This window comes from Micromys minutus (genome assembly GCF_963924665.1).
Source record: "Micromys minutus genome assembly, chromosome: 8".
In the NCBI taxonomy this organism is placed as follows: Eukaryota; Metazoa; Chordata; class Mammalia; order Rodentia; family Muridae; genus Micromys; species Micromys minutus.
In genome coordinates, this window is record NC_137977.1 from 64,438,285 (window position 1) to 64,451,287 (window position 13,003).

The 13,003-nt window shown below is 48.2% G+C and overlaps 1 protein-coding gene across 2 annotated transcripts in view; it reads right to left on the reverse strand.

Annotated features, from left to right (window-relative positions):
- Nucleotides 1-607: 607 nt before the first annotated feature.
- The window catches only part of CTDP1 (CTD phosphatase subunit 1), a 60,161-nt gene continuing 47,765 nt past the window's right edge, over nt 608-13,003 (reverse strand). The window contains exons 12-13 of one of the 2 annotated variants that reach the window (XM_080920444.1): nt 12,296-12,483; nt 608-1,412 (exon numbers count right to left, since the gene is read on the reverse strand). In XM_080920444.1, the coding sequence (XP_080776570.1) occupies nt 1,271-1,412; nt 12,296-12,483 (330 nt within the window). In that variant the 3' untranslated portion in view covers nt 608-1,270. The remainder of the gene's footprint in view (nt 1,413-12,295; nt 12,484-13,003) is intronic. The other variant, XM_080920445.1, reaches the window with a different exon arrangement.

Sequence of the window (13,003 nt, forward strand, 5' to 3'; positions counted from 1 at the left end):
GGCACCCGGTGGGCACAGCAGGAGGCTCTGAGGCAGGTAGGGCTTGGATTTTGGGTGCCTGCTCAGCGCTCATTCCTGGGCCCGCAGTAGTCTTCCCATCAATTCCTTGTCCACATTTTTCAGGGTAGAGTATGACCATCTTAGCTGGGAAATGGGGAAAGTCTAGCAGAGTGGAAACCTAAACCAAAGCAAGTTCCAGTTTTTGATGCTGCCTGGAGCGTGTGGCTTGCATCATGCTCCACAAGACGTCAAGTCTCTCGCTGCTGCAGTCTGGTTGCCCTGTGAAGTGGGCACTGTCTCGTTGTCCTGCCGATCCCGGGAGCAGCTGCTCACCCTTTGCGGTCTGCTCACCTGTGTCTTGGAGCTAAACGGTCTGATGTCACGGGCACGTGCATCCAGACTTCTTCCACGACCATCGCTCAGCAGAACAAGCTGTGAGGAGAACCACCATGGCTTCTTTTCAGACAGAACACTGTACTCTACAAACTCTGGCGAGCTCAGGCTTGGTCACCGCAACCAACATGGCATTTGGCTGCTGAGCTAGAGCCAGCTGAGAGGGAATCTGAAGAGAGGGGCCGCACACTGCAGTCACACCAGAGAACACAACTTACAAAAAGGATTTTATTAAATGGAAGAAGAATCTGGTGGGTGGAATATGAAATATACAAAACTTTACATCACATCTCTCGGGGCAGCACAGGCCACCTCTCTTTACACTGCCCGCACTGGCAGGCCATGACCCAGGCTGCAGACAGAGACCTGAATCAGGACCCCAGGCCATCTGCAGAGCCGCAGAGAGACTGTATGTATGGTGGCTGAGGATCTCAGGCCTGCCTGTGAGTCTTGGTGTCCTGTACACACATATATACACTGCTATTTTATTTAAAAATCCTTCAAAACTCAAATAGTATCAGCTGTGAAAAGGCCCAGGTGCCAGGTTTTGCTATATTGCTCTCTAAGTCTTACTGGGTCCCCAGTCTTTACACTAAATATGCTATCGCATTCAAAGGGAAGCCGCCGAGGCCCTCACTACATGACAGACATCACATATCCACACTCGCCATGAGAGGCCCTGTTGAGCTCTTTGGCATCGCACACCAACTCCTCAGAACACTGTATCACTTAAAAAAGTAGATTTTCCTATAGTAAAACTTCTTACAAACACTTATTTCTGCAAAATAATGTGTTTCTGTATGTGGAGCTCTGTAAAATATACATTTTTTGGGAAAGAAAGGACCCAAGCCAAGGGCTGGTATGGGGCGGGTCCAAGTCATATGAGGTCATTAAGCTCCGCCTCCAGAGCAGCAGCCATCTCATCTGCCTCCGAACTGCTGCCCTCCTCGTCATCGTTGCTGGACTCCCCGCTGGACTCACTGGCAGCGTCTTCCTCATTGAGTTTTCTCTTGTGGCCTCTGAAGAGGAGAGAAGCAGGAGCACTGTGAGACACTGGCAAGCATGCAGCCCCTTAGTCACCTCAGCACAAAACCACTGGTCACTGCCTCAGGCAGGGCATGTTATGAGGACACACTGTGCACCTGGCTACATCTGGAGGGGTGGGAGTGGACTGTGAAAAAATCTCCATCCTCAGGTATATGCCAGGGAAGCGGGAAGCTATGACAGGGAACTCTGCAGGTGCAGGCGACGGATCTGTAACAGCAGAGACCACATGAGAACAGACCAGACCTACAGACCTCGGTGGAGCTGGTTCTAACCCAACAAGGCAGAAAGGGATGGCACCCATGTTATAAGTGCCAAGAGCATGATGTTTATGAGCGTGGACAACAGGAATGAATGCCACACAGTGACAAGAAATGCCACTGTGGTGCCATGTTCTACAAGGACTCAGTCACAGGAACAGTCAGAGCTGTCAGTCAGGGGCCTTGTGACATGTGTAAGATCCACAGAGGAACAACCAAAGACTCAAAAGTGGGATTCTTTTACAACAACCACTCAAGGCTAAGCTACTGAAAGAAATCTAAAGTCACTTCAGGCAGCCTAGGTTCTTGTTTTAAAACTCACTTCCTCAGGCCAGTCACTCAAGCCAGTGACTTCACTACAGAAACTGAAAAACATCCCTGCACTTTGTAGAACCATCAAATAGCAGCACAGGTTCTAAGCCCCTGCTCCCAGGGAGTCTGCAGACCAGAACTAGTGTTCATCCATGCTGCTCAGCACGTTCCTGGCCTTCGCCCCGAGACTAGAGTGGCCCTGGTCTCTGAAGTGATTCTACATATAACCTATACATAGATCATGTGTGTGTGTGTGTGTGTGTGTGTGTGTGTGTGTGTGTGTAAATATGACCCTAACTGATCTGACCCTGACAAAGGGTAACTGAGCAATATCAGTCCACAGTTCCAACCCTGAGACAAAATGAGGAGAAAATAAATACATTGTAATTGTGGCCATAGAACAAAAGTTTCATTGCCAAACATCCACACACGTCTGTAACATATCTATAATATGTACAGCGTGACAGGGTGATCAGAAGGAAGCAGTAGACAATAGAATCTGACACAAACTCTTGTGTCACAGTGACTTCAACACTAACCACAGCACTTCAGTCAACTGTTAAAGTCTCCATGAGATCCTTGGCTTGTTCACGGTCATCTTCCGGTTCAGCCATACTCTGCACCTCTGGTCTCACACTACAGATGGTTCATGCACATGGAGTCCATGCTGACTGAGTGACAGAGAAGCCTACTACTGTGTGGGCAGGGGTGGGGTGGGGTCTGTGGCGACAAGGGAACACTTGGCCCTGAAGACGCCTACCTGTGTTCCACACATGGGCCCCAGCCCAGGAACACAGTGCACTCAGTCCCAGATAAGCCTTCAGAGTCACACAGCACGCTCTCAGGTGGTTCCATGCAGCAGACACAAGAATACAGACACAGAGTTGCCTGGTTACACCTCCAACTCTGGACACCTATGGAAGCTACCTGATGCTCCCTACAAAATCCACCAAACCATTTCCATTGAGGATGGAGCCCTTTCTGCTGACAGACAGCTCTTCTTACCTTATGGGGCTTTGTCGTACCCAGTGACTACAGTGCACCCCTTCTGCTGTTACTGGGCTGTGTACGCGTTCTCCCTGCTCAGCTCCGGGGCCCATCTTGTTGGGAGACTGCACCCCTGCAACCACTTCATCTGGAGGAAGCTACCTTCTTTTCTTTCATTTTTTTTTTTTAAATAAACAAAAGTTACCCATTGACTTATGGCCAGTACTGTCTATATGGCTGCCAAAAACTCAGTGTGTAACACATGGTTACAAAGACTCTCCTGAAAGCGTCAGTTCTCTTGCGTCTGTGTCTATTCCAGTCACTTTGCGTGTGGGGCGTAAGAAACGAGCTGAGGTCTTTCCTCTGCCCTCACAGCTCACTGCTACAGCATGGCTTGTGGTACTCTGAGGGAACAGAAGGACCCACTACTCAAAAGAAATTGTTTAAATTTTGAAGCAAAAGAAGAAACCTCCCCAAAAGGCTGCAGGAAAGTATTTGTTTAGCCAAACAGATCACAAAGTTGCAAACACTGGATTTACAAGACAGATGGCGCACACTTGGCCATGTACGTAACTCAGTGTTATCAAACACAACAACTAACCCGGAGGAGAAACACTCTGTAAGGGAACAAAGCCACCAAAATTCAAAAGAGCAGCAAGCAAGGGCCTACAACATCCCACTCCTCGTGTGGGAGGCCCTCCTAAAGCTGGAACTCCATGCCAACAGGCCCGACGGCGTGCTGACACACAACATGCCAACAGGCCTGACGGCGTGCTGACACACAACATGCCAACAGGCCCGACGGCGTGCTGACACACAACATGCCAACAGGCCCGACGGCGTGCTGACACAGAACACGTAACTGCTTTCATCCACGTTTGCTCTGTCCCACCTGCAGGAAGGACACCTTGTCATGAGAATGTTGGTCTAGGATGGAAGCCAAGGAGGCTGCAGGAGGAGAGGACAGCTCAGCGAGTAAAGTGCAGGAAGGAGGACCTGAGTTTGGACCCCTAGCACTTGAGTAAAAGCTGGTCATGATGTCACAAATCTATAATCCCAGCTAGGGGTGGGCTGGAGAAGAGAAAAGGGGATCCTGGGGACATGCTTGCGTAGCTCAAAATGGCATGTTCTAGAGCCAGCGAGACTCTATCTGAAAACAATGTGAAGCGTTAGAGCGAGACACCAGTGTTAACTGCCACATGTGCAGACACATGCAAACAAACCAGGGAGGAGGTCACTCAGCCTTGTGCAATGGAAGAGAAGATACGAATCCCATGATACTGAGGGTCAGAGCTGGTACAAGTTGTGACAACTTTCACCAGATTCTGAAATGCATTTTAAACCAGCTCTTCCTATCATGCTCAAAGAGCTTTAAATAATTTTTATTTACCCTCAAAAGTCTCTTCCACTTTTCATGTGTCTTGTTCCAACAGCATCTTCAAATGCAGTGAGACCAAGGACAGCGGCAGCCCCAGCTGTGACTGAGCGGCCAATGGATGAATGGCACAGGATAGCCAGCCTCCCCACTTTGAGGGCCTGGCTGCACTTTTCTTTTAAATGAGTGCCCAGTGGTCAGACAGGAGAAGGAGATACTGAGCAGATGGACAGATGTGGAAGCCATGTAGTTCTGCTCTGGGAAAGGTGGCTGTGTTCTAGAGTACGTGAAAGAAAGCATGCAATTCCAATGTTAAAGATATATGTATCTTTACTGGCTTGCTTCCCCTGGCTTGCTCAGCCTGCTTTCTTATAGAACCCAGGTCTACCAGCCCAGGGATGGCTCCACCCACAATGGGCTGTGTTCTCCCCATTATGTATATAGGTACACACACACACACACACACACACACACACACACACACACACACACACACACACGGCAGTGTACTGGCTGGTTTTGTGTCAACTTGACACAAGCTGGAGTTATCACAGAGAAAGGAGCCTCATGAGATCCAACTTGTGATCAAGGGGGGAGGGCCCAGCCAATTGTGGGTGGTGGGACCTGGGCTGGTAGACCTGGGATCTATAAGAAAGTAGGCTAAGCAAGCCAGGGGAAGCAAGCCAGTAAGTAACATCCCTCCATGGCCTCTGCATCAGCTCCTGCCTCCAAGTTTCTGCCCTGTGGGAGTTCCAGTCCTGACTTCCTCTGGTGATGAACAGCAATGTGGAAGTGTAAGCTGAATAAACCCTTTCCTCCCCAACTTGCTTCTTGGTCATGGTGTTTGTGCAGGAATATAAACCCTGACAAGATAGGCAGTAAAACTCTGACAAGCTCAGCAGCATACTGTCTGCCCTGGACTAACAAAATGCTACAGTGAGGAGACTGCAGGAGGTGGGTACCACAGATGAGAGGAGGGTCTTCTCTCTAAGCGAGAAAGATCACATAGACAGAGCTGGCTACCATCAAATGCTGATGTCACCCGGTGACTTTCCATCCACAAACAGCAACACACACTTCATGACTCCTGGGCTGTGAATTTCAGTCTCCAAGTGTAGCTCTGATATGGGAACTGACTCCAAGTGGGTTCAAGGGTCAGAACTGCTGGGCCTCCCTCCTTTCTCCAGTGCCAAGCCATATTCCCCAGCCCCTACTCCAGAAGGCAGGGAAACTTGGTCTAGACATTGGAAAAAACTCTCACTTCCTCTGGGAGTTTGCCACAGAGCTCAGCCACAGAGCCTGGTTTTGCTGTGGAGAGTTAATTCCCTCAACACAGTTTTTCTACAAACTTCATGGGGAAAGGTCTTGAGATAGGACATCAAGTAGCCAAGGCTACCCTTGGACTCTCAATCCTTTGGCCTTTGCTCCCCTGGAATTACAGCATATGCCACCACACTAAGCTTTAACTCTTTGAAAACAGTAAGCAGAGCATAAATACCACTCTTTTCCGTCCTTCAAAACGTCCTATGAAGGTCAATCTGTTTTTTTTTTTTTTTTTTAATTTTTACTGTTTGAAGTGGTACTTAAAGTTATTATGCATTTCAGTAAAAGGAAAATAAAGGTGGAAAACTGTTTGGATTGAAAGTCAAATGATGAACCACTTTAAATTTCAAATGAGGAAGTACAGACATGGGAGCTGAATTTTAAAACAGGCTTCTCGTTTGCAGGGCACTTTGGCTTGACAGAATCTTTCCATATAGCCTCTGAGCCTCACAGGGCAGCCTAAGCTGTGCCACCCACACTCCACAAGGGTGCAGACAGGGCAGTCACCACGCAGCTCTAGTTGGATGCTATTTCCTTTACTGCTCACAGGAAGCGCATTGGTGGGTGCTGTTTTACTTGTTTGACTCTGAAGGAGTTGACTCTCACAGGCCTTAAGCGCAGCGGCAAGGTCTGACCTATGGGTAATAGATCAGAGGGACTGTATTACCTTTAGAAGTGACTCTTACTGAAACACAGGGATTAGGTGGCACACAAGGACATGTGTCTGACTGAGATGTGACTCTGTGGAAACTAAGAAGCAGAACATATGCCCTCCCCAAAGATGGCAAGACCACAAGAGGACAGATATACTGGAGCAGTAAGACTATGAGAAAAACAGACGGGACAGCAGGCCCATGGAACAAGGGGACAGATGGAGTGCATTCACAGTGAAGAGAACAGAGGCCAGGTCTTCAGTGAAGACTCCTACCATGGACAGCCAGACTAAGCCAGGCCTTTATGGCTACAGCCTGTGAGAGACCAAGGCAGAACTCCGTAGAAAATGATGCACAGACTCCACTCCATTAAAACAATGTTTGCAGCAGCACAGTTTAAAATAAACCACGAGTCAATTTAGGTAATTAAAAATTACCTCGGAAATTAGAACCAGACAGCTGTAGGCCATAGTAATGACTGCCTACGACTGACAGGTTCCATTTCCTCAGTGTAACTTGCAATATTTATATTCTGCTCTTACAACAGCTGCACAACTCCATAGAGAAATATTAGCAGATTTAATTTTGGAACATCTGAAAGCTTGAAAAAAGCATATCAAATCCAATGTGGTAGAAGGACATAAGTATGAATAACAGATGTGAATCTCCTCCCCAATTTCAGCTTTCTGAATCCACTGTTGTCGGCATACACGGAACCCTGCCAAGGTTTATTATCAAAAAGATGCAGAACTATTTTAATAAACACAGTGATGTTTTAAACCACACTCAATCCTCTAAGAGTCATCAGCATGTCGAGTGTGCACTGTTGACCCCGATGAGGCCTTGTGTGGTTCTTTTGGTAGACAGAAGAGCAAAGGGCAGCATTCTATGTGGGGGTAGATGTTGGCTGGCTTTATTCCTCTTCATGGAGTCTGGGTATGCTGCACAAGCACATGCAAGTGTTTCCAACTTCTAACACAAACCAAGACTGGTCTGTGTGGCTTTGCACACACTAAAGTATGTGACTTGACACACAGATAAAACTATGTAGAGAACAAATGTTGTGCCTTCTCTTACACGCACACATGCACACACACTTTGTGAGGTCCATCCTAGCATCTGGAGATCCAGTTCTGAACAGGTAGACTGCAGAAACTGCTGTCAGGAAGCACAGTATGATCACACAGCTCATGTGTTTATAAAACATTATCTTGACAGTTTGAAGACCCTGAGCGCCCACACACAGGCACAGGCCACACAGGGTTCCGGTAGAAGCATTTCTGAGCTGTTCTTGCTCTTCGCCCTGCTAGCCCCAGATCTCCCGATTCAGGCCAGACTTCTCCATATACCAGCAGTCACATCTGAGGCTGCAGCTATGAGCTCCTAACTGCTGGTTCCTGCCTGCCTCCTCTACAGCATGCAGCAAACACTGCTTGCACTTCAGTATGTTGCAGGCCCAGTAAGTAGTACAGCGGTAGGCATCACAGCATAGGCCAGGGAGAGGAAGAACTGCCGTTGGAGAACGATGCTCTCAGTCTAAAGTGCCAGGGCTCTGTGGAAGGAGTCGGCTGGTAGGAAGTCCACTCCTGAGGCACAGTTCTGCCAGACACAGGTGTCTTAGCAGGTAATGCTCTGCAAGTGCCCTCTGCCCTGCTTTGCCTCATAGGAGAGCTTTTGGACATCTTTTGCTGCCTTTTAAGTTTCCTTCTCATCTTCCATGTTCACAATTTTACTATGCTGTGTTTGTGTGGATCCATGGGGCACACTGAACTTTTGGGTCATATAATCAATGCCAGCAAGTTTGAGGAAGTTCTTAGCCATCTTTTTCAGAATATTTTCTTCTGTTTTTTCTCGCTTATGTTAATTTATCATGCCAAACCTAGTTTCTGTGTGAGCATCTCTACAGCAGTGCTTAGTGAAGTCCATCTAGATGTGAAAGTTGGGGAGGCTTGGTCAGAGCTGCCTTGGCCATCCCTGGCAACGACATGCTCTCCACGAGGAAGACAGACCAGGAGAGGGAACTTGCATATGGAATGATTCCTGTATAAGGTAGGGCTATATTCCTTGTTCACTCTGACAGTGTCAGACAAGCAGCAGGGCTGCCTTAGGGCTTTGTGTCCATCTAGCCTATCCCAGGCTGCTCGAGGTCCTCAACGCCAGCATGTGTGGAGAACCAACGGGGCAGAAGCAACATTGAGATAGCATGTTCTAGTGTCATCACAGCCAAGCCAGGACAGACACAACTCTGAGACTTTCTCGCACCCAAGAGTTACAGTGATCAGCAAAATTTGCTTTCACTGCCAGTAACTCTAGGAACAGACTATGATCATGCTGTATTTCAAATCTGATAGCTGTTGGCCATGGGCCCTCCCACACCCTCAAAAAAGCTCTTGCTGGAAGGGAAGATAGCGATGAAGGACCACACTGAGAGGCCATGCTGCACCTGTGTGGTCACCCCTACCTGGGTGGCAGACAACTAGAAAGCTCGTGCTAGATAGACCCTCACCTGAGGGATGTGTACAGAACATTCAAGTGCTCTGTGCTGCTGTGAGAATGAATGAAGCACTTCTTGGTAGGTAAGTACGGAATACAGCCTCCTTTCTGCCAGCTATTTTCAAGTTTAAATGGTGCTGATTCTGAACAGCTTGGCTGTGTGAGTCTGACAGGGTGTGCTGCCAAGCAGAGCACCACATACCAAACCTGCACCTCAGCTACAAGGCTTCATCACACATAGGAACAAAATTATTAAGAGATGTGAGACATCTAAGTGTGAGAGGCACTAAGCTGATGGGAGCTGGACCTGTCCAGAGTGTCACCTTCCTGTCCAGTTTCTAAGGGCTGAGCTGGCTCTGTCGGCCATTATAACTATCAGAGACAGCTCCTGCATGATGCTATCAGAAGCCATGGGAACTTGCAGCTCTCCCTGAGAGATGTGCTGTGGATGACATGGGTCTTGAGAGTGGGGAACAAGCAGGAGGAGGATGAGGAGTGTAATTTGTATTTGCTAACAGGCTCTCCTTCAGCCTGGGGGCTATTTGTTCTTCTGCCCCTAAGTTCCACAGCCTGGGTTCAAGACCAGCTTGATTTCTCATTAAATAATGTTAAAATGGGAATGTGGAGTAGATAAAATACAGGTTGGGATGTGCCCAAGAGCCCAGTGAGCAAGGAACAGAGCAGGGACTAGATCCCTGCCCACTCCACTTCCCCTGGACACATTCAGTGGCCCTCTTCACCTTAAGAGCAGAGTACCCCCTACACCCAAGACTAAGAGTTTAGAGTCTACCCAAATTCCAGTTCCACATATAATTAAGACTAGAGATGCCGCTTGGGTGTGAGCTCTTTAGCCAGAGGTGGCAACCATGGGCAAGACAAGTAGGGAGAGCAAGGCTCCAGCAGGCCTATAGAAACAGCTCCAGTGTCTTTCTGTTTTGACTGATAGTCCAATAGAAACTGTTAGCAGCATGTAACCCACTTACATTCAGGCTCTCAAGGGGGAAAGGGGTCTAATCCTCCGAGATTCCCTCCCCAAGGCTGGCCACAAGCTTGCCGAAAAACCCTACTCTTCCCAGACATGAAGACATCTACTAAAACACACAACCCATGTGCAAAGACTGTAATTCGTCTTCACCTAGTATAGAAGCTGCATGTCTCTCATAACGTTACGTGACTCTGCAGCATTTCACGGAGACTGGAAAGTACTCCTTCCTACCTCATAATGCAAAGCCTGATTCCTGCTCAACTGTGATCCCCTCTGTCTCGAGCCACTAACTATGGGGATAAGGACTATCCCTATAAGCCACACCGTCTCCATTTGCTGCTGGTGTAGACCTCAGTCACAGCATTCCTTGTGAGTGCTGCACTCACTACAGAATGGCCAAGGGTAGGCCAGATGAGAGTGCACCGACTTAAGCACCACCACCACAGAGCCACTGGAAAACAGCACCAGCAACTGAGTTCTGGATGAGACCCTTAGGATGTATCTTGTTTGCATTTCTTTGTAAACGGAGGCTCTGCCAGACTGCTGAGCTCGGTATTTCTCAGATGAGCTGTCTAAGGTTTATTAAGGACAAAGCATGCTTGTTAGGTGGAACAGTCAACAGCACACTCTGAGCTGTGAGGACCACACAAAGAACAACACTAAGGCTAAGACAAGACCCTGAGCCCTAGAAAGAGGGGATAGGGCAAGGCAGCTGGGAGAGGAATTGAAGCCCTACCGTAACGAAATTCTTGGACAAGGACACAGGACAGCACGGTATTCTCTGCCAGAAGCAGCTGTACTCACGTGGGCTTAGTGGATTCACATCCAACGGCTGAGCGCTGAGTGCAGTGGGCCTTAGTCCCTTTGTCCCCTAATATGGTAGCATACATTTTCACTGGGTATTTTATGGCCGTAGGGCTACGTCACTAAGGCTACATGGATGCAATAAGGTTACCATGACATTGAGGCCACAGAAATGCCATACGGCTGTGTAGGTACACACCAACACTGATGAAGCCATTGTTTTTGTTTTTATTTTGTTTGTTCTAAAAGGACCCTTAGCACATTACTACTGAGCTCTGCGTCCTGCCCAAAGCTGTGAGAGGAAAACAGACACATGTGACTTTGTACTCAGCTATTCTCTGCACAGGCAGGCACACACTGAGCAAATAAAAGTGAGAGAAACATCAGGTCGAAAAGAGACCAAAGATGATTATAGAGTGATTTAGGTCAACAATACGTACTGCACAGTCTAATAATTTAACCCTCAAGTGACCACCCTGGCAGAACTGAGCAAGAAAAAGGCTAAACCATAGTCTTCCCTTACCGGTGAGGATGCAACTCGGGAGGCAGAGGACGTAGACAGGGCAATGGCAGGGCTGGGGCGGCACTCTTGGCTTGGTTATCTTTTAGTCTATGCCTTGTAATGTTTTCTGAATAAATTCATGTCAATTTGCTAAAACAAATTTTAAAGGCAAACTAACTTGTTGAGGATGTTCTACCAGTATACAGTAACAGCACAGGGTGCAACAGAGCAAACCAGAAACCTTACCATATATCCAGAGACCAATTTCAAATTAGTGGAGAATCAGGGACCTCCTACTAGTATGTCCCTTATGTGTTTACTGAAGTAGATGAACTTGTACTAAGATGTATGTTAGGAAGACAGAACCTAAAGCGTCTGATAGAATGTCATTGAAGACTATAAGCCAGGAAATCTAGCTCCACAACTATGCATGGAAGCTATTTAGCAACTGTGCAACAGAATAGAGGCACCGACAGATGCCAGGCTAAAGAAACACATAGCAGAGATGAGACCACTTTGTCAGTTACAAAAGCACCAACCAGTCATTAGGAGGGCGAAAGACATGCATGGCTCTCAAACACTTGACAAAGCACCACATGCGACTCCGAGGGCAGCAGACGGAGCTGCATGAGTCTTGCTCCACCACTTGACTGCCCACTAGTGACAGGACACCCACAAGCCAAGCTGGGAACTCAGCATCACAGTGACCCCTCTGTTTAGGAAGAGCTCCCACAACAGGAGCCTCATCTGTGTTTACTCTTGCACAACGGAGAAGGGAGGACAAGGCAGCTTCCCCATTGGCTCAAGGGCAGACTCTTGGAACCTAGGGACCATGCTCCTACAAGCAAGGCCAAGGGTGCACCTCAGCCCACTCCTTCATCCTAAGGTAGGGCAAGCAAGATCTCTTAGAGAAGAACTGAGAACATATAGTCAGAACCTAGTTCCCATGAATGTCGCACAATTCGACAGTGCTGAGGACACCTAAGCAGGCTAAGGTTTCCTTTCTCCCTTCCTACTGTTGTGAAAATACAGTGATCTACACGATGTGATATGTGCAGGCCTGGCACTGCCTGCTGTCTGCCTTCTCTTGAACTCCCCCCCCCTTGTGTGGTTTCTCCACTTCCAGACCCTTGGACACCCTACTTTCCTGCCCACCCTCCTTACCTGGGCCCACGCATGCCAGTAGCGCTCCTCTCAGCAGATGAGGGCAAGCCTACAGGCTGCTCTCTTCGGATCCCTGGGGTCCTGGGCTTCCTGGGCTTTGGTGTTCTCTCTTGTTCATTGTCTTGGTCTTCTGGCTTCTTCTTCTCGCTATCGCTGTCATCACTGCCTTCTCCAAGGATATCATCGACCTGACAAAAGGCAGAGAGTCACTGAGTAAGTTGTCTTGCAAGTTGGCTCTCTGTAGAAGTCACATGACACACCTGCCCAGGAAGGACTGCAACAGGTTCAGACCATTTTCATACAAGAACAGACTCAGTGCCATTATGTAGGGGTCAGATACTCAGTTTTGTTTTCTACTTGAATGCTAGGGACTGATACTAAGTTTAAAAGACAGCAGAAGAGCAGAGGTGTACTGAGACTCATCCAGAACTGCCCACGGGGCATGAGTCCTGAGAAGATGGTAGCTTGCATTCACAGGCCTACGCTCTCACATATCATAGTGATAGAATTTCTGTACATTGCTGGCCATTTCTTAGATCAGTGAGACCCACAGCCCGAACATACGCTTCCCAAGAGGAAGTAGCTCTGAGATGCTGGTGTTCAGAGTGCACTTGTGTCGCAAGGCAACTGACTATTGTTCTGGCTTCTCTCTCTTTACTACCTACCTCAAGCTGGGGACATGACATGAGGGTGATGGAGAAGGAACAG